The sequence below is a fragment of the Podarcis pityusensis genome (assembly GCF_964106645.2).
Source record: "Podarcis pityusensis genome assembly, chromosome: 11".
Classification (NCBI taxonomy): domain Eukaryota; kingdom Metazoa; phylum Chordata; class Lepidosauria; order Squamata; family Lacertidae; genus Podarcis; species Podarcis pityusensis.
The window spans coordinates 3,131,665-3,153,591 of NC_138036.1; the positions used below are offsets into that span (position 1 = coordinate 3,131,665).

The 21,927-nt window shown below is 47.4% G+C and overlaps 2 protein-coding genes and 1 long non-coding RNA gene across 4 annotated transcripts; 1 reads left to right on the plus strand and 2 right to left on the minus strand.

The window, feature by feature from the left end:
• Nucleotides 1-280: 280 nt before the first annotated feature.
• On the plus strand, nucleotides 281-14,991 carry LOC308458719 (uncharacterized protein). Of its 2 annotated transcripts, XM_080973634.1 has the most exons (6): nucleotides 281-1,445; nucleotides 6,036-6,509; nucleotides 9,299-9,433; nucleotides 11,237-11,293; nucleotides 11,980-12,070; nucleotides 13,375-14,991. In XM_080973634.1, the coding sequence occupies exons 1-6, from the start codon at nucleotides 1,391-1,393 to the stop codon at nucleotides 13,586-13,588; spliced, it is 1,026 nt and encodes a 341-aa protein (XP_080829760.1). In that variant the 5' UTR covers nucleotides 281-1,390; the 3' UTR covers nucleotides 13,589-14,991. The 2 variants fall into 2 exon arrangements, with proteins under 2 accessions (XP_080829760.1, XP_080829761.1); XM_080973635.1 differs by lacking the exon at nucleotides 11,237-11,293 and having other exon boundaries at nucleotides 345-1,445.
• LOC308458822 lies at nucleotides 11,052-13,355 on the minus strand. The gene is made up of 2 exons (XR_013977701.1): nucleotides 12,451-13,355; nucleotides 11,052-11,342 (listed from the first exon to the last, which is right to left on the minus strand). It is a non-coding gene; the product is annotated as an uncharacterized lncRNA (long non-coding RNA).
• NUDT2 (nudix hydrolase 2) lies at nucleotides 14,988-21,577 on the minus strand. The gene is made up of 3 exons (XM_080973701.1): nucleotides 21,427-21,577; nucleotides 18,567-18,709; nucleotides 14,988-16,610 (listed from the first exon to the last, which is right to left on the minus strand). The coding sequence occupies exons 2-3, from the start codon at nucleotides 18,700-18,702 to the stop codon at nucleotides 16,297-16,299; spliced, it is 450 nt and encodes a 149-aa protein (XP_080829827.1). The 5' UTR covers nucleotides 18,703-18,709; nucleotides 21,427-21,577; the 3' UTR covers nucleotides 14,988-16,296.
• Between the last annotated feature and the right edge of the window lie 350 nt (nucleotides 21,578-21,927).

Sequence of the window (21,927 nt, forward strand, 5' to 3'; positions counted from 1 at the left end):
GTCTTGCCTCGTGGGAACCCACATGTGATGGCCTGGGAATCTGATTCAGAGGCTGAACCGGAGGAATCCCAGCCTGCACAGGAGTCCCCGCCTCCAGGGCTGGCTGAGCCGGGGCAGGGCCTTGAATCTGAAGGGCCCACACCTGTGCCAGATCCTCAGGAGCAGACACCAGATGAATCCACTCTGGCTCCGGGGGTGATTGAGGACCCATTTTCTGCAGGTGCTCCTCTTCCAGCCCAGTCAGGGGAAGGTGAGGCTGCCTCTGGGTCCAGTAACCCTCCAGCCTCTCCTGAGCTGCAGAGGCTCAGGGCAGAGAGGCGGAGGGAACTAAGTTCTCACAGGAGGAGTGCTCGCCTCCAGGCCAGGAGAGGCGAGTCACCTGTGGGCCAGGACCGCCCTAGGCCCCAGAGGAGATAAAGGCCAGTCAGCCCAGTCCCAGGTTGCGGGAGCAACATCGCTGGAAACCTGTTTCTGCCAGCACCCTCTCCTGCTCTTCCAGAGTTCCTGACCACGCCCGGCTTCTTGCTTTGGACCCCGCTTCACCCTTGGTGGACAGTCTCCAGACACTCGACCCAGGACCGGACTCTGACCACGCCTCACGGTAACCTCCCCCCGGGACCAGCACACCACACTTCAATACGGGCAGCTTCGTAAGTTCTCGTGCAAACGCCACAGGCTTTCTAAGTGTGAAAAGAGGATCCGCAGCAAAAGGGAACGTCCTAATCTGGGAGCCCAGGGGCCTCCCCTTCGCCTTTGTGGGCTGAAGTGGCTGTTCTGGCTCCCCTCCAGTTCCCAGCAGCGACCTCACCAGCAACAGCTCGAGTTCTTTAGAATTCTCTGTCCCTATTCAGGAATCACAACTTGTAAAGAACGGAGCCCAGCAGCTCTGTTTCTTCTCCCTTCCCACTCCCCACATTGCTGCTGCATTTATTGCGCTATAGATTTTTATATCCTTTTAGGGCACTACTTCCCACCCGGGCAGGAAGGTGGTCTTCTTCCCAAAACCCGCCATCACCCTGCTTGAAGAAGAAGAAGAACTCTGCGCGTCTCAAAAGCTTCCCTTCTCTTCCATCAGCAAGAGCTAGCTGAGAAGCAGGCCGGTGCTTTTTGCAATTTTTCCTGGGAAAGCCAGGATGTGATTTTCCTCGGACATGGGCTTTCTCACAGCACTTCCCCTGGGATCACCACCCTGCTGCTATCTTGGGTGCTAAAGGGTGCTGGCCGGGAGAGACAGAACTTGCTGCCTTAAATTGTATCTTCGTCTTTTGTCGCATCCTGTTCCTCCCTTTGGATGAAAGGCAGGCAAAGCAACTTCGCAATTCACTTTGCCCTTTGCAAAGGCTCTTCTCCCCATCTATAACCCCCCTCAATTTCTTTCTCCCGAGAGACAATGAAGCTTTTCAAGCTGAGCTTGAGTTGGACTTTCTTCCTTCGTTGGCTGCAGGGTAAGTTTGCTTTCGCTGCTCCCTCTTTGCACCCCCTTTTTCTCCTTGTCCGTAAGATTATTATTTTTACATACAAATACTTCCCCTGCATGGACAGTGTTTCAGTTCGCCTTCGCTGGCTGATCTGTGTTTGTTTTGATTGTGAAACGGATTCTCCTGGCAACGAGAGGTTTTTTTTTAATGTACCCTTCTCTGTGTGTGTGCAGCTAGGTGACCATTGAAGGCTATTTGAAAAGGAGCAACGAAACTGTTCCAGGAATTCTGGGACCTACAAATGTTGTTAGGCAAGTCATGAATATGCAAACCGCACATCCTAATTTTTTGAGATCCTGCGCAACAAAATCAATAGGAGGTTGCAGCTGGACCAGGGAGCGGTCACCTAAAATCTGTGTGAGTTCAGCCTCCATGAAACACTGGGTGGCCTTAGGGAAATCACGAGGACTTTGCAGGAAGGTGATAAAATAATAAATAAGCACTCATATTTCGGGTTGTCTCCAATGCATATTTTAGCTCTACTAATTTGGAAGGGGGAATCTGGGATATTTAACTGTTTTAAGCATTGCACAAATGTTGGGTGCTTTCTGGGTGGCAAGGAGAGAGCTGGCTTATTCTTAGTGTTAGCTTCAATCCTGCACAGTAATCCGCGATGCAGTCTGTTCTCCAGATGTTTTGAACTACAAGGTGCTGGAAAAAGTTGTCATCCAAAACATCTGGAGCATACCAGGTTGGCGTAATATGTAGCAGAATCTGCAATGGATGGAGCCCTTCAGATGTTTCTGGAGTATCCTCCCTCTTTTTCTGCAATTTATGTATTTATTTATTTTGTTCTGTTCAATCATCATTCAAAAATTAATTTAAGAACATACAAAACACTCATAAATATACCATATATATGGTATATCTATAAACAAATATGTATACCATATATATATATATATTGCATTATCTCTTCATGCTAGATGATGCAGATGTTCATTTTCTTCCAATGTTTCAATAGTATCCCAGCGCTCTCTGTGGTATCTGATCTCAACTTTCCTATCATACACCTTACTGATGGATCTCATTTCCTTGTGCAATATTTTTTGTGAATGTGTCATCAAGGCAACCAGTTTTATACTAATGCCCCTGTCGCTCCCAAATCTCATCAAACAGTTTGGCCTTACATTTGGTTACTTTCCCTCGTTTTAGCAAGCACATACCGTATTTTTTGCACCATAACACTCACTTTTTTCCTCCTAGAAAGTAAGGGGAAATGTCTGTGCGTGTTATGGAGGGAATGCCTACGGGTGGCATGCCTACGGATTTTCCTCCTCTAAAAACTACATGCGTGTTATGGTCGGGTGCGTGTTATAGAGCAAAAAATACGGTACTTCAGCAAGGAAATATTAGCAAAATATTAGCCAGCAATCAGGGCTATCAGGGCTGTCTATCAGCAGCTGTAAATTCCTAAGGCCAACCTTCCCAACCCTGGCATCTTCCAGATGTTTTGGACCACAATTCTGCTGCTGGCTGGAGCTGAGGGGAGGTGTATTCCAAACATCTGGAGGGCACAAGCTTGGGGAAGGCTGCTTTAGACATGCCCTCACAGGATGGCCAACAGGAGAGGCTCCTGGCACCAATGTATGGAAACATTTTTAGAAGATGACATGGGACCACTTTCTCTGCCTGGTCTTCCTCCATTTTCAGTGGGTGGTTGAGACATCACCTCAGTCAACCCTCAGCAAAAAAAGCTCCTCTTTTCCTTCTAAATCCAAAAACTGGGAGGAATGCATATCAGGCGCATCAGATTTCCTTTAAGAAAGCAATCCTTTAATCTATTGTGTGCTGTTCCCCAACCTGGATTCTGTTTATACTGCAGATCCGTTGTTTTGGCCTTCCCTGGTATCTCCACATAAGGGATTGTTCTTGCAAAGGGCAGGAAATTCTGCAGGGCTTGCTGTTTGCTCTGTAGCAAACTTCTCCCCACCCCAGCCCTGCCCCCACTGGGTGCCCCCCTGGAGGTAGTGGGCAGGGTGCCAAAAAATTTGTTGTCATTTAATTGTTTAGTCGTGTCCGACTCTTCGTGGCCCCCTGGACCAGAGCACGCCAGGCCCTCCTGTCTTCCACTGCCTCCTGCAGTTTGGTCAAACTCATGCTGGTAGCTTCGAGAACACTGTCCAACCATCTTGTCCTCTGTCGTCCCCTTCTCCTTGTGCCCTCCATCTTTCCCAACATCAAGGTCTTTTCCAGGGAGTCTTCTCTTCTCATGAGATGGCCAAAGTACTGGAGCCTCAGCTTCAGGATCTGTCCTTCCAGTGAGCACTCAGGGCTGATTTCCTTCAGAATGGATAGGTTTGATCTTCTTGCAGTCCATGGGACTCTCAAGAGTCTCCTCCAGCACCATAATTCAAAAGCATCAATTCTTCGGCGATCAGCCTTCTTTAGGGTCCAGCTCTCACTTCCATATATCATTACTGGGAAAACCATAGCTTTAACTATTCGGACCTTTGTCGGCAAGGTGATGTCTCTGCTTTCTAAGATGCTGTGCCAAATAATATCCCCTTCCAACTGATGCAATATGCCTACAGGGTTTCTCAAACTTGGGTCCCTAGCTGTTGTTGGACTACACCCCCCATCATCCCTAGCTAGCAGGGGAAGTTGGGAGTTGTAGTCCAACAACAGCTGGGGGACAGGACTCAAGTTTAAGAAACAACACAGGCGGCAGCCTTTTCCAACCTGCTGCCCTCCAGGTGCTTTGGAGTGCAACTCCCATCAGCCTCAACAAACACGGCTGTGCTGATGGGAGTTGTAGTCCAATACATATAGCAGACTCGCATGGCAGGGGGTTGGACTAGATGACCACTGGGGAACCCCTTCCAATCCTCCCGATTCTGTGGCAGTGCGTATAAATGCAATTCAGTTGCTTGGAACGGGCTCCCTCGGGACTCTCGCTTCGCTGGAAGTTTTTAAGCAGAGGTTGGGTGGCCATCTGTCATGGATGCTTTAGTTGAGATTCCTGCATTGCAGGGGGTTCGGCTGGATGACCTTTGGGAGTCCCTTCCAACTCAATGATTCTATGATTTTACATGCTGTCCGTACTCATTTGGAGAAGCAAGGGAACTTTGCGATATTGTTATTTGTAGACTTTAGTTCTGCATTTAATACAATTATTCCGCATAGATTGGTGCCCAAACTATTAGACCTGGGACTTCCACCGTGTTTGTGCAGGTGGATATTAGATTTTCTATCAAACCATTCCCAATGGGTCAGGATGGGTTCCCACGTCTCTGCGGATCTCATAATGAATAGGGGGACGCCGTAGGGGTACGTGTTGCGCCCGCTTTTATATATACTCTATACAGCTGTCTGTGCCCTCAAATACCCCAGTAATAAGATCATTAAGTTTGCAGGTGATACAACGGTGGTTGGTTTAATCACAGCTGGAGATGGGGAGGAGGCCTATGGGAAGGAAGCTGAGCAGTTGGGGGAGTGGTACAGGAAAAACAACTTACTCCTTAACTTAAAGAAAACAAAAGAGATCATTGTGGACTTTAGGAAATGTAAATTGAATATTCAGCCACTTATTATTGAGGGGAAGTGCGTGGAACAGGTCTCGGTGTTTCGATTTCTGGGAATGGAGTTGAGAGATGACCTAACCTGGGGAGAAAACAGTAAAGACCTGATGAAGAGAGCACAGCAGAGGTTATATTTTCTGAGAATCCTCCGGAAAAACTATCTCTCAAACGACCTGTCGATGGCATTTTACCATTGCACTGTTGAGAGTGTATTAATTTATGGTCTGTGTGTGTGGTTTGGGAGCTGCACGGTCAGGGAAAAAACAATGCTGTCCAGGGTTGTAAAGACTACGGAGAGAATAATTGGGTGCACTCTTCCCACCTTGGATCAAATCTATGCTTCCAGGTGTCACAAGAAAGATGCAGAGATAGCGCATGATAGTGCGCACCCCGGAAATGATCTCTTTCAGCTTCTGCCTTCTGGAAGAAGGTACAGGGTTATTAAGACTAGGACTAGCCGCCTGAGAAACAGTTTCTATCCAAGTGCGATTTTGGTTTTAAACGCAGTGTAAGGTAGTCTTTGGGACGCGGGTGGCGCTGTGAGTTAAACCACTGAGCCTAGGGCTTGCTGATCAGAAGGTCGGCGGTTCGAATCTCCGCGACGGGGTGAGCTCCTATTGTTCGGTCCCAGCTCCTGCCCACCTAGCAGTTCGAAAGCCACGTCAAAGTGCAAGTAGATAAATAGGTACCGCTCTGGCGGGAAGGTAAATGGTGTTTCCGTGTGCTGCTCTGGTTCGCCAGAAGCGGCTTAGTCATGCTGGCCACATGACCCGGAAGCTGTACGCCGGCTCCCTTGGCCAGTAAAGCGAGATGAGCGCCGCAACCCCAGAGTCGGTCACGACTGGACCTAATGGTCAGGGGTCCCTTTACCATTACCTTTAAGGTAGTCTCTGTGGGAATATAGTGTATTCAGTTATGGGGTATCAGAGTTTGTTGGTTTTTGAATGTCTGATGTAGATGTTTTCAATTTCGTTGTTCTGTATGGGACAATGACAATAAAGATTATCGTATCGTATCGTATCGTATTCTTCCCCAGTGCCGGGAGGTGATGGCTTCCTCATCAGGAACGCCCGTTTGCAAAAGTGCATCCACGCCTCGTCCCACGAAATCGGAAGGGTTGGTCTGGCCGACTGCAAGCCCCAGTCTGTGCAATATCACTGGACCTGGGATGCCGCCACCCGGGCCATCGTCCACTGGAAGACCGGGCTGTGCCTGACGGTCCCCGAGGCGCAGGCATTTGCACCCGCTCAGCTGGAGTCCTGCAGAGGAGACAAGGCGCGCCAAGCCTGGGTGTGCAGCAGGAAAGGCCACCTCACGTTGCAAGGCCTGGGGCTTCACCTCAGCACCAAGCAGGAGGGACACAAGGCCTTCTTGGCCCGAGAGAAGGACAAGTTCAGCAGGTGGAAGACGGAGATGGAGGAGATCATCTGCGCTGCAGACCTGGCAGCGGCCCCTGTGCTCAGCGTCCCAGTGGAGGAATTTGTAGAACCCCAGGTGTGGGTCCCTGAAGGTAAGGCAAAAAGGATTCGCTTGCAGAAAACAGCTCCCATCCGTAACCAGGAGCTCTCTTTCCCCCTCGCCACTGAATGTGGTTATTGCACTTAGAACCGGCGCTGCATTGCTGCAGCTAGCTAGGAATGATAATAATAATAATAATAATAATAATAATAATAATAATAATTTATTTATACTCCACCCATCTGGCTGGGTTTCCCCAGCCACTCTGGGCAGCTTCCAGCAGAATATTAAAATACAATGGTTCATCAAATGTTAAAAGCTTCCCTAACAGGACTGCCTTCGGATGCCTTCTAAAAGTCTGTTTGTTGTTTATTTTCTTCACATCTGAAGGGAGGGTGTTCCACAGGGCAGGCGCCACTACCGAGAAGGCCCTCTGCCTGGTTCCCTGTAACTTCACTTCTTGCAGTGAGGGAACCGCCAGTAGGCCCTTGGAGCTGGACCTCAGTGTCCAGGCAGAATGATGGGGGTGGAGACGCTCCTTCAGGTATACAGGACTGAGGGCGTTTAGGGCTTTAAAGGTCAACACCAGCACTTTGAATTGTGCTTGGAAACGTCCTGGGAGCCTATGTAGGTCTTTCAAAACCGGTGTTATGTGGTCTCAGCGGCCGCTCCCAGTCACCAGTCTAGCTGCTGCATTCTGGATTAGTTGTAGTTTCCAGGTCACTTTCAAAGGCGCATGAAAGTGCATGTAGAGCGCATGTAGAGCGCTTTACAGAAGTCCAAGTGGGAGATAACCAGAGTATGCACCACTCTGGTGAGACAGTCCACGGGCAGGTAGGGTCTCAGCCTATGTACCAGATGGAGCTGGTAAACAGCTGCCCTGGACACAGATATGACCTGCACCTCCATGGACAGCTGTCAGTCCAAAATGACTCCCAGGCTGCGCACCTGGTCCTTTAGAGACACAGTTACCCCATTCAAGACCAAGGAGTCCTCCACACCTGCCTGCCCCCTGTCCCCCAGAAACAGTACTTCTGTCTTGTCAGGATTCAGCCTCAATCTGTTAGCCGCCATCCATCCTCCAACCGCCTCCAGACACTCACACAGGACCTTCACTGCCTTCATGGTTCCGATTTAAAAGAGAGGTAGAGCTGGGACGCAGGTGGCGCTGTGGGTAAAACCTCAGCGCCTAGGACTTGCCGATCGCATGGTCGGCGGTTCGAATCCCCGCGGCGGGGTGAGCTCCTGTCGTTTGGTCCCAGCTCCTGCCCACCTAGCAGTTCGAAAGCACCCTTAAGTGCAAGTAGATAAATAGGTACCACTTTATAGTGGGAAGGTAAACGGTGTTCCGTGTGCTGCTGTGGTGCCGGTTCGCCGGAGCAGCTTCGTCACGCTGACCACGTGACCCGGAAGTGTCTGCGGACGGCGCCGGCTCCCGGCCTCTAGAATGAGATGAGCGCACAACCCTAGAGTCTGTGTCAGGACTGGCCCGTACGGGCAGGGGTACCTTTACCTAGAGCTGGGTATCATCCGCATATTGATGGATACCCAGCCCAAACCCCCTGATGATCTCTCCCAGAGGCTTCATGTAGAAGAACACATATGATGATGTTCATATGGCAGGATTTGACAAAGTCCAGTCCCTGAGGAGAGGATTGTTAATCTCTAAAGCAAGTGGCTTGATAGCAATGATTATTACTTACTTAGTTAATTAGGTAATTAAATTTCCAGTTAGAATCCTCGCAGGAGGATGAAATTACCCTCCTCTCTCGCCAATGCCAGCAAACCCACCAAATTTGCTCCAGAGGTTTGGGGACCCCCTGAAGCAGATTTGAGAGGGGCTACATGGGGAGAGAGGAAGGGGAGACACATTTGCACAACCTTGGATATCACGTGAAACCCCCACCCCTGGCTTTGCCTATTATCTGGCCTGAAAAAGAACTCTGGAGGAGTTGGAAGCATGTGCATTGTTTTGTGATATGACAGCTCCACCTAATAAACAACAACAACATATTATTTTTACCCCGCCCATCTGGCTGGGTTTCTCCAGCCACTCCGGGCGGCTTCCAACAAAGATTAAAACTACATTAAAATGTCACACATTAAAAACTTCCCTGAACAGGGCTGTCTTCAGATGTCTTCTAAATGTCAGGTAGTTGTTTTTCTCTTTGACATCTGGTGGGAGGACATTTCACAGGGCGGGTGCCACCACCGAGAAGACCCTCTGCCTGGTTCCCTGTAACTTGGCTTCTCACAGGGAGGGAACCGCCAGAAGGCCCTCGGTGCTGGACCTCAGTGTCCGGGCAGAACGATGGGGGTGGAGACGCTCCTTCAGGTATACTGGACCAAGGCTGTTTAGGGCTTTAAAGGTCAGCACCAACACTTTGAATTGTGCTCAGAAACGTACTAGGAGCCAATGTAGGTCTTTCAGGACTGGTGTTATATGGTCTCGCCGGCTGCCCCAGTCACCAGTCTAGCCGCCGCATTCTGGATTAGTTGTAGTTTCTGGGTCACCTTCAAAGGTAGCCCCACGTAGAGCACATTCCAGTAGTCTAAGCGGGAGATAACCAGAGCATGCACCACTCTGGTGAGACAGTCTACAGGCAGGTAGGGTCTCAGCCTGCGTACCAGATGGAGCTGGTAAACAGCTGCCCTGGACACAGATTTGACCTGCGCCTCCATGGACAGCTGGAAGTCCAAAATGGCTCCCAGGATGCGCACCTGGACCTTCAGGGGCACAGTTACCCCATTCAGGACCAGGGAGTCCTCCGCATCTGCCCGCCTCCTGTCCCCCAAGAACATGGATTGCCCTCATATGCCTCTCTCCCCCCCCCCCTCCAGATAAAACTACTGCGTTGTCAGAGATCAGTACCTCCTCTATAGACACCAGACTCACATCTCCAGCCATCGTTGATGAACCTAATATCACCAGCAATCTTCCAAAGAACGAAGATGTCATCCTGGAAGCAGATGACGGTGAGTACGACAAGCAGGGTGGGGACTTCAGCCTGAAGCACAAAGGGCCATAGGATTGCAGAGTTGGGAGGGAACCTGAGGGTCATCTAGTCTAACCCCCTGCAATGCAGGAATATGCAGCTGTCGAACCTGCAGTCTTGGCATCAGCACCATGCTCTAGTCAGCTGAGCTACCCATGCAGGATAAAGCAAATGGTCCCAAGCAAGCCAGAGCTTCCCGTTTCCAGCAGGGCTCAGGGGACTATCCTCCAGGGCTTGCAGGAAACAGCTCTCCTCAGCAACTGGTATTCGGAGGTAGACTGCCTCTGAACCTGGAGGTTCTATTTAGCCACCACAGTTAATTGCCAGGGATAGACGCATGCTCTTCTATGGGTTTGTGTAATCCTCTTTCAAAGCCATGCAAGCCAGTGGCCAGCACTGAATTAGATGTTTCTGAATTAAGCATTAATTCTGGGTGCCTTCCAACAGAATATAAAACAACGCAGCAGAACTTCACACATTAAAAGCTTCCCGAAACAGGGCTGCCTTCAGATATTGAATATTCATCTCCTTGACATTTGATGGGAGGGCAATCCACAGGGAGGGCGCCACCACCGAGAAGGCCCTCTGTAACTTCACTGCTTGCAGTGAGGGAACCTCCAGAAGGCCCTCGGAGCCAGACCTCAGTCTCCAGACTAAATGCTGGGAGTAGAGATGCTCTTTCAGGTACACAGCACAAAATCCGGCAGAAAAGGAGCTATTAAGCTGTCCTCCTTGCTTGGATTTAACATGTCCAATTTCAACCAGCCTGCCTTCACCCACCTATGGTTGGAATCGTGCAGGCTGCATGCATTTAAGGTGCAATTGTGTTGTCAATATCACCCTGCTTGTGAAAATCCTAGCGCACCAGGACATAGGGTTCTGTAGGCTGCCCTAGACTATCATGTTTTTTAACAGGGGCGTCCTCCAACACGTCAAGAGTGCATTCGTTGTGGATTTATACTGGACCTTCCACACATAATTTCGCTCTCTCCGTTGCTCTGCAATGCTTCTTCAGAGTTACTACATTATTGCCATTTGCAGGCAATAGGGATGGAAGAACTTGCCCTTTGCATTTCTCTCCGTTTCTTATCTTTCCAATTTTAATTTCAGTTCTCCACATTTCTGGAGCAAACTGTGATTTTAAAAACCCTCGTGAAAATTCACCAGCGTTTTAGTGCAAAGTTCTCCAAGTAAGCACATTTTTGTACGCAGTTTTGAGTGACGTACATATTTCTGCAAGCGATTTCCCCTAACATAATGCATTTTTGTAGGTTATTTTCACTGCAGGGCCAATTAAAGTTGAACCTCCTTCAGGAAGACTATTATAGGAGCAGGAGTCCTGGTCACCCTAGTGTGATTTCTTGCCCTCCTCCTCACAGTACCTGCCTGGGCTCCCCGGGCTTGTTCTTGCTGAAATAGCCAATCTACACCCGGTGAATTGCATGTGGCATCTCACAGGAGAGAACACTCCTCCAAACAAAACAACAACAAAACAAAAATCCCTGCACACAGAAGACTAGCATGCCAAGAACACTTTTCCCTGACACACTGTTTTTCTATGTGCATGGATATTTTTATTTTTTTATGGAGGAGGGCATGCCTTTGGCAGCACCCTGAAGAAGCCAGGTCCGCAGCCCACCCAGAGGTTGACCTCTGCAGTGACAACAAATCCTGAGTGTAGCTGACCTGGAAACAAAGGTGCAGAGGCGAGCGAAGAACGCGAGATTTTCTCTTCTTGCTCAGAATCCTTTAGTTTCATTCTCCCTCTTTCTCTCCTTGCCAGAAAGGCACATGCCTCATAAGAAACATCAGAGGAAGGGTGCAGCTTCCCGATCGACAGGTATGATGGATAGCGAGTGGAAAATGGAATATTCACCGTAATTATTATTCTTTTGAAACAAAAATAAAAAATAAAAGCCTGTGTTAAATTCACAAACACAAAATGTGGTATTAGCCACTGGCCTGGATGGCGCTAGGATTAACTGAACTCAATAGGGAGCTTAGTAGAGCCTCCCTGGGCAGAGGCATTGTACCCTGAAATACAAAGTGAGTTCAGTGGCAAGAGCCACATGCCCTCATAGCTGAATTTCTGGGGTCTGTATTTCAGTGGTGGGCGGGGTCTCAATTACACACACATTCAGATACACCCATTCTCCTCTGTAATGCACATCCATTCATTGACTCTCCGCTCCTGCCTCCCCATATCCCAGCAATCCAGCTTGCAGGGGAAACAGTCTGGGAGCCCTACTACCCAACCCCTGCGGCAATTTCACAGGATCATAGAATTGTTGGAAGGACCCCCTGCGGTCATCTAGTCCAACCCCATGCAATGCAGGAATCGCAGCTAAAGATGGCTAATCCAACCTCTTTTTAAGAACCTCCAGCGAAGGAGAGGCAGGCCGTTTCCCCAAATATTCCCCACCCACCCACATGTACGAGGAAACCGCCTTAAGATGGTAATACAGGAGATGTAGGCAGAGCACAGGAATGATGTAATTAAACATACAGGGTGCAATGCACTTTCAGGGACCAACTGGAAGACGGTCATACTTGTCCTGAGCCCGCTGGCCTTTATCCTGGGAGTGACAATCCTCATTCTCAATATCCGGTACAACAGGTAAGAGGCCCATTCATCCCACAGTGTTACTGTCTCACCAGCAAAGTCTCTGTTTTGCTCCGCTTTCTCTCCTCTCCATCACAAAGGCCCTGGCTTCCGATTCTGCCTCCTCTGCTGTAAGTTCCCTCCCTTCTTCCGGGGCCTCAGGCTACAATGTGGGAGCAAATAACGCTGACCCAGCCACCCCCCATGGCTGTTGCACAGATTGCAAGAAGATATTATCTGTTGAGTGCTTGAGCTCTCCAAAGCGCCATAGGAGTACCAAGCCAGAACGCCTTACTCTAGGTGCGCCCGCTTGATCGCTTTGATCTGCGGAACTGACACTATTACATGTGCCACATATTACCTATTCCGCATTTGTAAGAAAAATGATCGCTTACTGTTGGACTTTGGAACTCCTTGCCTCTTGACATCAGGCAGGCGCCTTCACTGCACTCTTTCCGGCACCTGCTAAAAATATGGTTTAGACAAAACTACCCAGAAAGTTGATGCAAGTTTTAATGCCTTTAGTCTACAGGTAACTCACATCTTTCACCTTTTTTACTTGCATGATCGCAGTTTTGCGCAGGTGGGGGGAATAAATAAACGGAGAGTGGAGGAAACCCACTCTTGTTATTTGTTTCACCCCAGAGCCCTCACGCTGCCTCCCAAAGTCTCGCAGGGGGACCAGTTCCAAGGGTCTCTGGCTCTACACATTTTTGCATATACATGTGGACCCCCTGAACTGAACCCTTGTGTAAGATGCGAGTTAACACTATTGTTCTTTTAACAATTTGACAATCTTAAATCGTTATTAATTCTTCTTGATAATTTTCTTTCTTTTTTTGCAAACTGCTGTGAGGGCTTTTCTTTTAAAAACAGCCGAGCGGTGTATGCATTTTAGAAAATAGAATAAAATTAAAATAATGCAGTTTACTCTAGTGACCAAAACCACCAGGTTGCAAAGAATTGAGTGTTTGGTGGTAACTGCAGTGAGGACACTTCTCTACTGGCATTTCATAAGAGTTTAAGAGGAGCTCTAATTTTTTAGTAAGTACTTTCCTTGAAAATAACCAAGCCTGCTGCCCTGATAATCAGGATTGGGGAAACCCAGTCAGATGGGCAGGGTACAAATAATTTAATTATTATCATCTTTCAAATGGATCAAAACTGATTCATCAGTTCAACTTCGTGGATGCCTTCAATTGGCCCCACAGAATATTCAAGACACCACTTGCCTAATAGGCCTCACAGGTACTGTGCAAATACCATCCTGGGTCTCTCAGTAATTTCAAAGCATAACCTGCTGCTGCTTCCTGCTTTAGGAAGAAGCGGAAGCAGAAGCTGTCTCCTTTGAAGAGCTGCCGCGTGGTTCACGAGGAGCGGCCACCCTTACCTAGGGCACCTAGCCCCAGCCCCAAGGGGCAGATCATCCCAGCGTCCCCCACTCCTTCACTGAAACATGGCGAAATCCTGATTGAATGGAAAGATGGGACAGTCACGCCGCTCTTCGACAACATGAACTATCAAATATGCTGAACGTGACGGGCGCTGACTCTGTTGCTCTCAAAGCAAGCGTTTCTGGTAGGGTTCATTTGATCCATGCAGCCAATTTCATTAGATTAACAGTCCTGATAAGAAAGCAGGTCACTTAAGATAATTTTCTTAACAATCATATCTGCACTGCACAGCTATGCAGCTAGGCAGAGAGCTTTGCTTTGTCTCAAAATGTACAGCCAGGGTTGCCTGCATTAAGAAACAGCCGAGAGGCTAGGCTAGGTTGTGCTTGCTGCTCTGAGATGGTACAGTCCTCGCACAGGGGATGTATTTGCATGATATCTAATTCTGGATCAGGCAGGTTAGTTGTCAAGCACATCTGCCACCCCCATGCGGGTGGCAGGTAGGTCAAGATGGCATCTTCCCATCTCACGCTACTGTGGTACAGTCCTCCCATTAGAACCAGTCAGCCTCAGAAATGCAAGTATGAAATCAGCCTCTGAAAGGACCACCTCGATGGAGATTGTTTGCGTCGCAGTTCAGGACCTTGTGCTTCTTACTGTATGACTGCAAAGGGTTTTTTCCAGTCCACACTGGGTGTAGCGAGCCTGAGACAACACCGGAGAAAAGGGTTGGGATATCTGTGCCCATGTCAGACCTAAAAGAGGAGGACAGCAGCAACAAACAAGAACCAGCTTTTTGTGCAAGGTCACCTTGGGGCAATCTTTGCTCACCCCGGGCGAGCGGCTTGTTTGTAAGCAGTGAAGGAGCATTAGAATGCAGCTATATATAGAAATTTGCATTCAGCTAACACGGCCCTTTCTGGGAGGCTAACAAATACGGTCTCCTTGGCTATGGCTTAGCTTCTAATAAGGACATACCAGGCATTACAGAATGATGCAGAGATGTTAGTTCCTTGCTTGGAAGTTTTTCACTCTCCAGGTCTTCTCTAACCCTGATGCTTAGGGCCACACCTCCCATTATCACTCACTATTGGCCATGGCTGCTGGGAGATAGCGCTCAAAACCTATAGGAGGGCACCAGGTTGGAGAAGACTGCTCAAGAAAGAAAGAGGTTTGAGGGAAAGCTGAGTGATGAGCAGCCCCTTGGGCAAGAGGATGCACAAGGGAGAGTGAGCTGTTCTTAAGGACTCTGTAGCTTGCTTTACTCATGTCCGGTTTTCAAAGGCAAGCTGTGGCTCCCGAAAGCAATGTGCAGTATTAAAACCATAGTGATACAATGACATCCTTAAAAAAGAAGAGGCAACTGAATTCTTCTACTGTGCATGACACGCATTCCTAGTCACTCTTGGCAGATATTAACTGGAGCATGCTGCTGCTCCCAGCTTGATTGTTCTGGATGTCACTAACTCCAGCCCGATACCCTCTGCCTTCACTCAAGCGGCTTGTTTTAAACCAGGCTCAAAATAAAGGACTAAACCTGAATGGGGATTATTTATTTATTTTTTAACAAAAAGCACACATCCGCACACAGAGAATTGATCATGAGACATGCTAGTTTTGTGCGATCACTGTACAAGGGATTTCCTGTTCCTGACATGGATTTTCCTCAACTCGCTGTAAACTAAGTGGAGTCCAGTGGCCTACAGGCAAGACCTGACTTGACCTGTGGGATGAATGGATGGACTTCTGCCCAAATTGCAGTACTGCAGTAGCACTGGGGACGGCAGTGGTGCAGAGAGGACATCTGTGCCACACACAGGAACATTAGCAAGCTCTTGAGCTTCTGTGCTTTGTCAGAAAGGGGTGTGTGTGTAGCAGCGCGATCATGTCGACACATATTTTATTATTTTTATATCCCGCCTTCTTCCCTCCAAGGAGCTCAAGGTGACGTACACGGTTCTCTCCTTTCCCATTTTATCCTCACCACATACCTGTAGGGTAGGTTAGGCTGAGATGCAGCGAGTGGCCCAACGTCACACCCAGCAAGATTTAAGACTGAGTGATGATTTGAACCCTGGCCCTAGCCGGAAACTCCAGCCATGATACCAGTCCTGGCTCAAAGGCAACGATGGAAGCCCACAAAGGCGTTAAGACAAGGATTTTGGGGTCAGGAGAATGACTAGGCTTTGTCTATGCGAACCTCCTCTGTATCACATATGGGCAAACTGCTTGTGGCCCTTGCAGGACTTCAGCCTGCGAGGGCAGAGGGTGGGTTTCTTACATGTGCCTAATTTGTCCCCGCTGCTGCTACAAGTTTATACAAATGCGTAAGACACTGCCTTGCTGGATCAGACCAAAGGTCCATCTAGACCAGCATTCTGTTTCCAACAATGACACACAAATACCTCTAGGAAGCTCACAAGCAGCCACAACGTCGACGAGTGTGTCTGTCTCTACTATTTGCTGCCTGCCTCTGAACCTGCCACTTGGTTAGCGTGGCTAACAGTCCTTGATAAAACTCTCCTCCATGAACATCACTGAGTGCCACAAACTTTAGGTTGCATCCACACCCTGCTTCGCCAATTGTCAATGCCCCGTATAAAGGCTCAGCATATAACTTATAGAGGCTGTTTTGAATTCTGCTCGCGCTAAACATCCCTCTCTAAGAATTCGGGGGGGGGGGGGGAAACATCCATGCTTTAAGTAGCTTGACATAATTAAAGTGCATCTTTAAGATTTTTGCATTTCCCCCCTAGTATTCTCTGCTTTTATTTTTATGGAATCGTCAGTTAAACTTTCAGCTAAAAAAAACAAAACAAAACCCCATTCCTGCATCCCCTGGAGCATTCAGCCTTTGGAGCAGAGAAAGTTGTGTGCTTCCCTAAAGGCGCCTTGCATGTCCTTGAACTCTGCAAGCCTGCAAGCCTCATTGAGGGTCAGCCAGCAAAAGGCCTGGTGCTCCGATGAGAGCTTGACCTCCGTGTTGTTGTCCTTCATTTCAGCCAGCCAGTAGATGACGGTTTTGGCTTTGCCATTCACAGTGTAGTTCAGCTCCTTTTTAAACCCGTCAATGATGGTGAACTGAGTGGAGTCCAGCCCAGCCTCCTCCTGCGTCTCCCGGAGGGCGGTCTGCAGGTCATCTTCCCCAGGATCAACATGGCCTGGCACGAGGAAAGGAAAGCAGAATTTTCAGGAAAGCAAAAACAAGGGGCTCTGCTTTTTATCTTCTCCTGACACTTGGTTCTAGAGTACTTTTTATGTTGTCACAGAAAAAGAAAGTGTTTTTGTGGTTGGCGCCAAACATCACCATGCTTTACTGCAGAGCTGCCTGCATTTAATGTGTCTCCAACATATTTACAGACCACCTTATTCTCAGGGCTTTGGACAGGTAGCGAGTCAGAACCATTCTAAATCAACACTTTCCAGATTTAAATCTGAGCACCAAAGGCCAGTCTAAACAGAGGAAGCTGCCTTGCGCCAAACCAGACTATCTGCAAATCCAGCTCAATTCTTTTCTACCCTGATAGTCAGAAATGGCTCTCCAGGCTCCTTCTCAGCACTTGTTACCTGATGCTTTTTTGAAATGGGAGATTCTGGGATTGAGGCTAGGATGAACAGGGGCTTTCTGCAGGCCCACTATTTCCTTTTCACACGCTTGCTGTCTGCAACTGACACAGCAAAGGCCTAATGGGTCACAAGTAAAGAGACAGCATTTAAGGTGTGTCAGATCTAAGCCATTTATTCACTGAAACATTAACTAGCAGCACATATGCTGTGGCCTTTTAGAAGTGGGTGAGATGTTTTTAATATATTTCCTTTTCCTCTTGGTTTTAATGTGTTTACGTGGGATGCTTTGTCTGCTTGTTTGGTTGTAAGTCACTTTGGGTTGCCCTGGGCAAGATAAAACAACTAACAAATAGAGAGATTGATGGATTAGATAGATCGATAGATAGTAAGGCAGTGATGGTCAACCTGCAGCCATCTTGAGTCAGGAACGATGAGAGTTGTAATTTGGCAACATCTGAAGGGCCACAGATTAGTCACCCCTGAGTTTAAGGTTTGCAATGGTCACTAGTGCAAAACTAGGAGTATCACTGCCATAAAATAAAGGAAAATACTACACTTAAGTTATTTTGAGGAAAGTGAGTAGGGCTGGGCAATTTATCAATATATCCAAAACTGGTTTGAAGTCCGTATCATGATATTGGTTTCATCACTTTTTACCTAGCGATATATCATGAATGTGTGGGATTGCTATGCAAAAATCACAATACTGTATGGGGGGAAACTGTAAAGTCAGCCAGTGGCTCTGCACAGCTTTATGCATATTTCAGACAGTGTTATATATCGGGGTGTCGTGATGTTTAGCTTGTGATATATCGTGATGTTGAAAACTAAGTATTGCCTGGCCCCAAAAGTGAGTTGAACATGGGGAAAAGCACATCTGGGGAAGGCGGCTATCCTTGCCAGCTACACCATTATTTCTAACACAAAGATCCCATTTTCAGTCAGGTATAAATATAGCCTGTTTTCAAGCTAGCTTTAGCATTCCCTGAGAAAAGTCAGCCTTTGCTTTCACACAGATATATTACGGACAGAAATATAAACACAGCAAGCCACATGGGGTCTAAGAAAAACAAAGGCAACATAAATAAAGCCTAGGCCAGAGCTCCTGCCCTGAAATATCATAAACAGCCAGCCAAGGAGTCTTATCTGTAACACAGCGACTCCAAGAGCAGTTTCCAGGAAGCAACAGTCCAAAGAAGACTCAAGAGTCAAGGGGAAAGGACTTCTGAAGTCACAGCAGAACGGCATGTATCACACTATGTCAACATTATTATTATTCACTTGCAAAATACAAGAAAAACATGCACTTGTCTTAAAATACAGATGGATTTAATTCAGCCATAGGCAAACTCGGTCCTCCAGATGTTTGGGGACTACAATTCCCATCATCCCTGACCACTGGTCTTGTTAGGTGCGGATCATGGTAGTTGTAGTCCCAAAACATCTGGAGGGCCGAGTTTGACAATGCCTGATTTAATTCCTTGATCAGTTGACAGCCCTGTTGAGAATCTCTCTGAAGTTGCTAGATGCAATAAAAACTTATGACACACCTTTCGGAGGGGTCCAGTGATGAGACCCATAGGATGTCTGCAGGAGAAGGTACTCAATGTTGTTCCCAGCAGCAGAAGCAGACGATGTCTCACGCAGCTTCCTGAAGATAATCAAGCCACATGCTCTCAATGACATGATTGTCCTGTCCAGAACAAGTACAAATGAGAGGTATTAGTAAGTGCAAACTCGTGGTGGGCCAAAGTAAGGTTGGGCGGAACTGGAGAGGCTAGACCTGTGGGTCACAGCGAAACTCCATATCTGACCATGAGCCATGTGAGTTGTAGTCCAAAACACCTGGAGGGCACAAGGTTGGGGAAGTCTGCTTTTGAGTGTTTAGCTGATCGTTCTTAAGAATCTTCCTAATTTCACAGGGTTCCTGATTTGGGGGTGGGAGCTTCTAAGTTCTTCTGAGAATCCTCCTAAAGAACTTCCTGCTCAAATGCAGAAATGTCCTGATTGGAGCAGGAGGATCTGGCGTACTCAGGGACACTGTGGTTGGCAGTTGTGCCCGCACAAGTCCAATATAATTTATTCCACTGGGGTGGAAACCCTTCCAGTGCTTTATGTTTCCATGGAAGATTTTTATTATATTTGGGTACCATAGATGGTTCACAACATAAAAATACAAAATGAGAACCCAAAATACATTATAAAAGAAAAACAAACCAATAACACTCCTCTCACAAACATAGGTCATAGAATGTTAATCAGCCAAAGGCCTGGTTATGGAGAAATGTTTTTGCTTGGAGCCTAAAGATATATAATCTTGGGGAGAGCATTACACAAGTGGGGAGCCCCATTCTAGTGTTGCCATCCTCCACCTCTCTTGGGGGAGGCACACAAAGAAGTGCCTCAGATGATGATCACAGGGTCTGGGTCAGTTCATATGGGGAGAGGCGGTCCTCGAGAGACAGTCCTGAACTGTTTTAAGGCTTTGTGTCAAAACCAGCTAATTGGTAGCTAGTGCAGCCGAGCCAGGATCGATGCAAAAAAACCCATCTTGTCCCGGTGAACAGCCTGGTTGCCAAAATCTGAATGAACTGAAATTTTCAAACCATCTTCAGAGGCAGCCCCACTTATAACGTGCTGCAGTAATCTAAACCAGAGATTACCGGAGCAAAAATAACAGGCTGTCCCTGTCCATGTAGGGGCACGGCTGGGCTACTAGCCAAAGCTGATGGAAGGCACTCCTTGCTACTGAGGTCATGAGCCTCAAGCGACAGCAATGGATCCAGAAGCATCCCCAAGCTACATACCCACTACTTCAAGAATGGGCCATTTCCCATCAATCCAGTCTAGGGAACCACCCACTTACAGTGCCTCAGTCTTATTTGGATTGGGCTTCATTAGCAACAATGAACAGATACCAACTGCAAATAGGATGTTAGGCAAGATTGGCAGTCTTAAAGTTGCAATTAATGTTTTTTAGGTATTATCCCTAACAAGCATGTGAGTTAGCATATCATGCACCATTCTCTGGGTACCAGGCTGGCCAAGTACTAATGGAAAGATAGTCTTTTAAAGTCAGTATTTTTATGTATTTTAAGTAGGTCCCCCTCCTTCATTTTGCTGCTTTAAATTGCCTTGGTCGCAATCAATCCATGCTGCTTCCACCTCAAGCTGCATTACAACTATGATGGCAAATCATGACTACTGAATAACATTAGATCAGAGGGGTAGACGAGTGAGTCTGCTGCAGCCAGAACATCAGTCTTGCGACACCTTGAAGACATTAATAACTTTTAACATGGCATAAACAGCTCACTTAATCAGATCCAGGAAGTGTTATACTGAGTTGAAGGCATTCATATCTACATTGTTGGAAGGGTTGTGTATGCGCAATTACAAAGTGGGGTCAAAAGGAAATGAAAACCAGAGAAGTACAGGGGATTATAATTGCACTATTAACCTTGGACATTCACTGTTAATTTGTTTACTGACTTTTCACTGGTCTGCATTTTCATTTACCTCTGATATCACTGATTACTATTCCCAAGACCAGGGCCTTGTGGTCCCTTCCAACCCTATAATTCTACGATCAACAATATTACCATAATTAAGATATCAATTAACAACATTGCTGTCATCATTAACAATAGCATTGCTATTATTTGAGTATATAACTAAATTGTGTGGAGCAAAAAAAGCAGTCATTAAGATATGAAGCAAATAGTAACTAAGTAAACAAATTATGTACAGCACCAGAATTATTTTGATAATCATAAATAAATAAGAATAAAAATGTACACCCCACCCCAAGACCATTCCATTGTAACTACCCAACCTCCGAAAATTTCAACACCTCTTGCAATTGGTTTGACCCCTTTTCGTTTTAACAGTACAAATTCTATGAACACCCTCCATATCTCCTCAAAATCCTTTCTCCTGCATATTCCCTATCTTAATGGCACATTAATTAAATAGCTATAATTAACAGCTATATCCCATACCTCTCTATACCATTCTTTCATTTTATATTCTGCTTGCCCCTTCCTCTTCCTAGCTAGAAATAAATTTGTGAGCAAGTCCTTCATAGGCTGCGAACCTTCCACCCCATCGTAAATTGATAATAATGCTACCTCTGGACTTTCGGTTAACTTTAACCCAGTGATTTCTATTACCTCCTTACAGGATTATTATTAAGATAGTGAGCAAATAACAGACTTTTAGGTGAATAACTGCAAATTAATGAAACACGAGAATGCAGTGCTGTTGTTGATATTGAGATATGAAGCACGAGATCTTGATGAGTTATTGCTATTAATTCACCAGATTGTGAGGAGAATTATTAGGACTGTTTATTCTTAAAAAATCAGGTTATTATTATTTCTTAAGGTATTGAAGGAATATTCTGATTACGTGAAGCAGGAAGAGGAGCAGCTCAGGGGAGCGGGGACAGGCGCGCGGCCTCTTCCAGGCCGGCCTAGCGAGCGCTGACTGGAGCTTCTCCAACTGCCCCAACCGTGACCGCTTCCCTCGCCTCGAGGCAGCCCGAATGGGAAGGAAATTTCCCTCACCAGAGCGCGCACTCAAATGGACTTCCCCATTGGGCGACAGGCCTGCCAATCTTTCAGTCGCCGCCGGCCTCAGCCCAATCACAACACGCAGGTAGAGGCAGAAGGGAAGTCACGTGCTGACCCTTGGCAACAGCGCCCGCCTCCGTGACCACAGAATCCAATCAGAAATCGGGAGGCGGTGCAATACGTCAAAGTCGAAGCACTATTGGACTTTTTTTATCGCAATTGACGTGCGCCGGACGAATAGCAAAGAAGCATCCGCTTCCGTCTCATGCTGCGCGAACAGCCAATAGATGCTGACGCGCGGGAAGAGTGCCGCCTCTAGGATACCCGCTTCCCGCCT

Excerpts from the sequence above, each read along its gene's own strand:
- LOC308458719 (XM_080973634.1), top strand. The coding sequence starts at position 1,391 with ATGAAGCTTTTCAAGCTGAGCTTGAGTTGGACTTTCTTCCTTCGTTGG. Across the intron at positions 1,446-6,035 it reads CTTCCTTCGTTGGCTGCAGG|TGCCGGGAGGTGATGGCTTC; the intron begins GTAAGTTTGCTT and ends ATTCTTCCCCAG. Across the intron at positions 12,071-13,374 it reads CTCAATATCCGGTACAACAG|GAAGAAGCGGAAGCAGAAGC; the intron begins GTAAGAGGCCCA and ends TTCCTGCTTTAG.
- NUDT2 (XM_080973701.1), bottom strand. The coding sequence starts at position 18,702 with ATGTCATTGAGAGCATGTGGCTTGATTATCTTCAGGAAGCTGCGTGAG. Across the intron at positions 16,611-18,566 it reads TCACTGGACCCCTCCGAAAG|GCCATGTTGATCCTGGGGAA; the intron begins GTGTGTCATAAG and ends TCCTCGTGCCAG.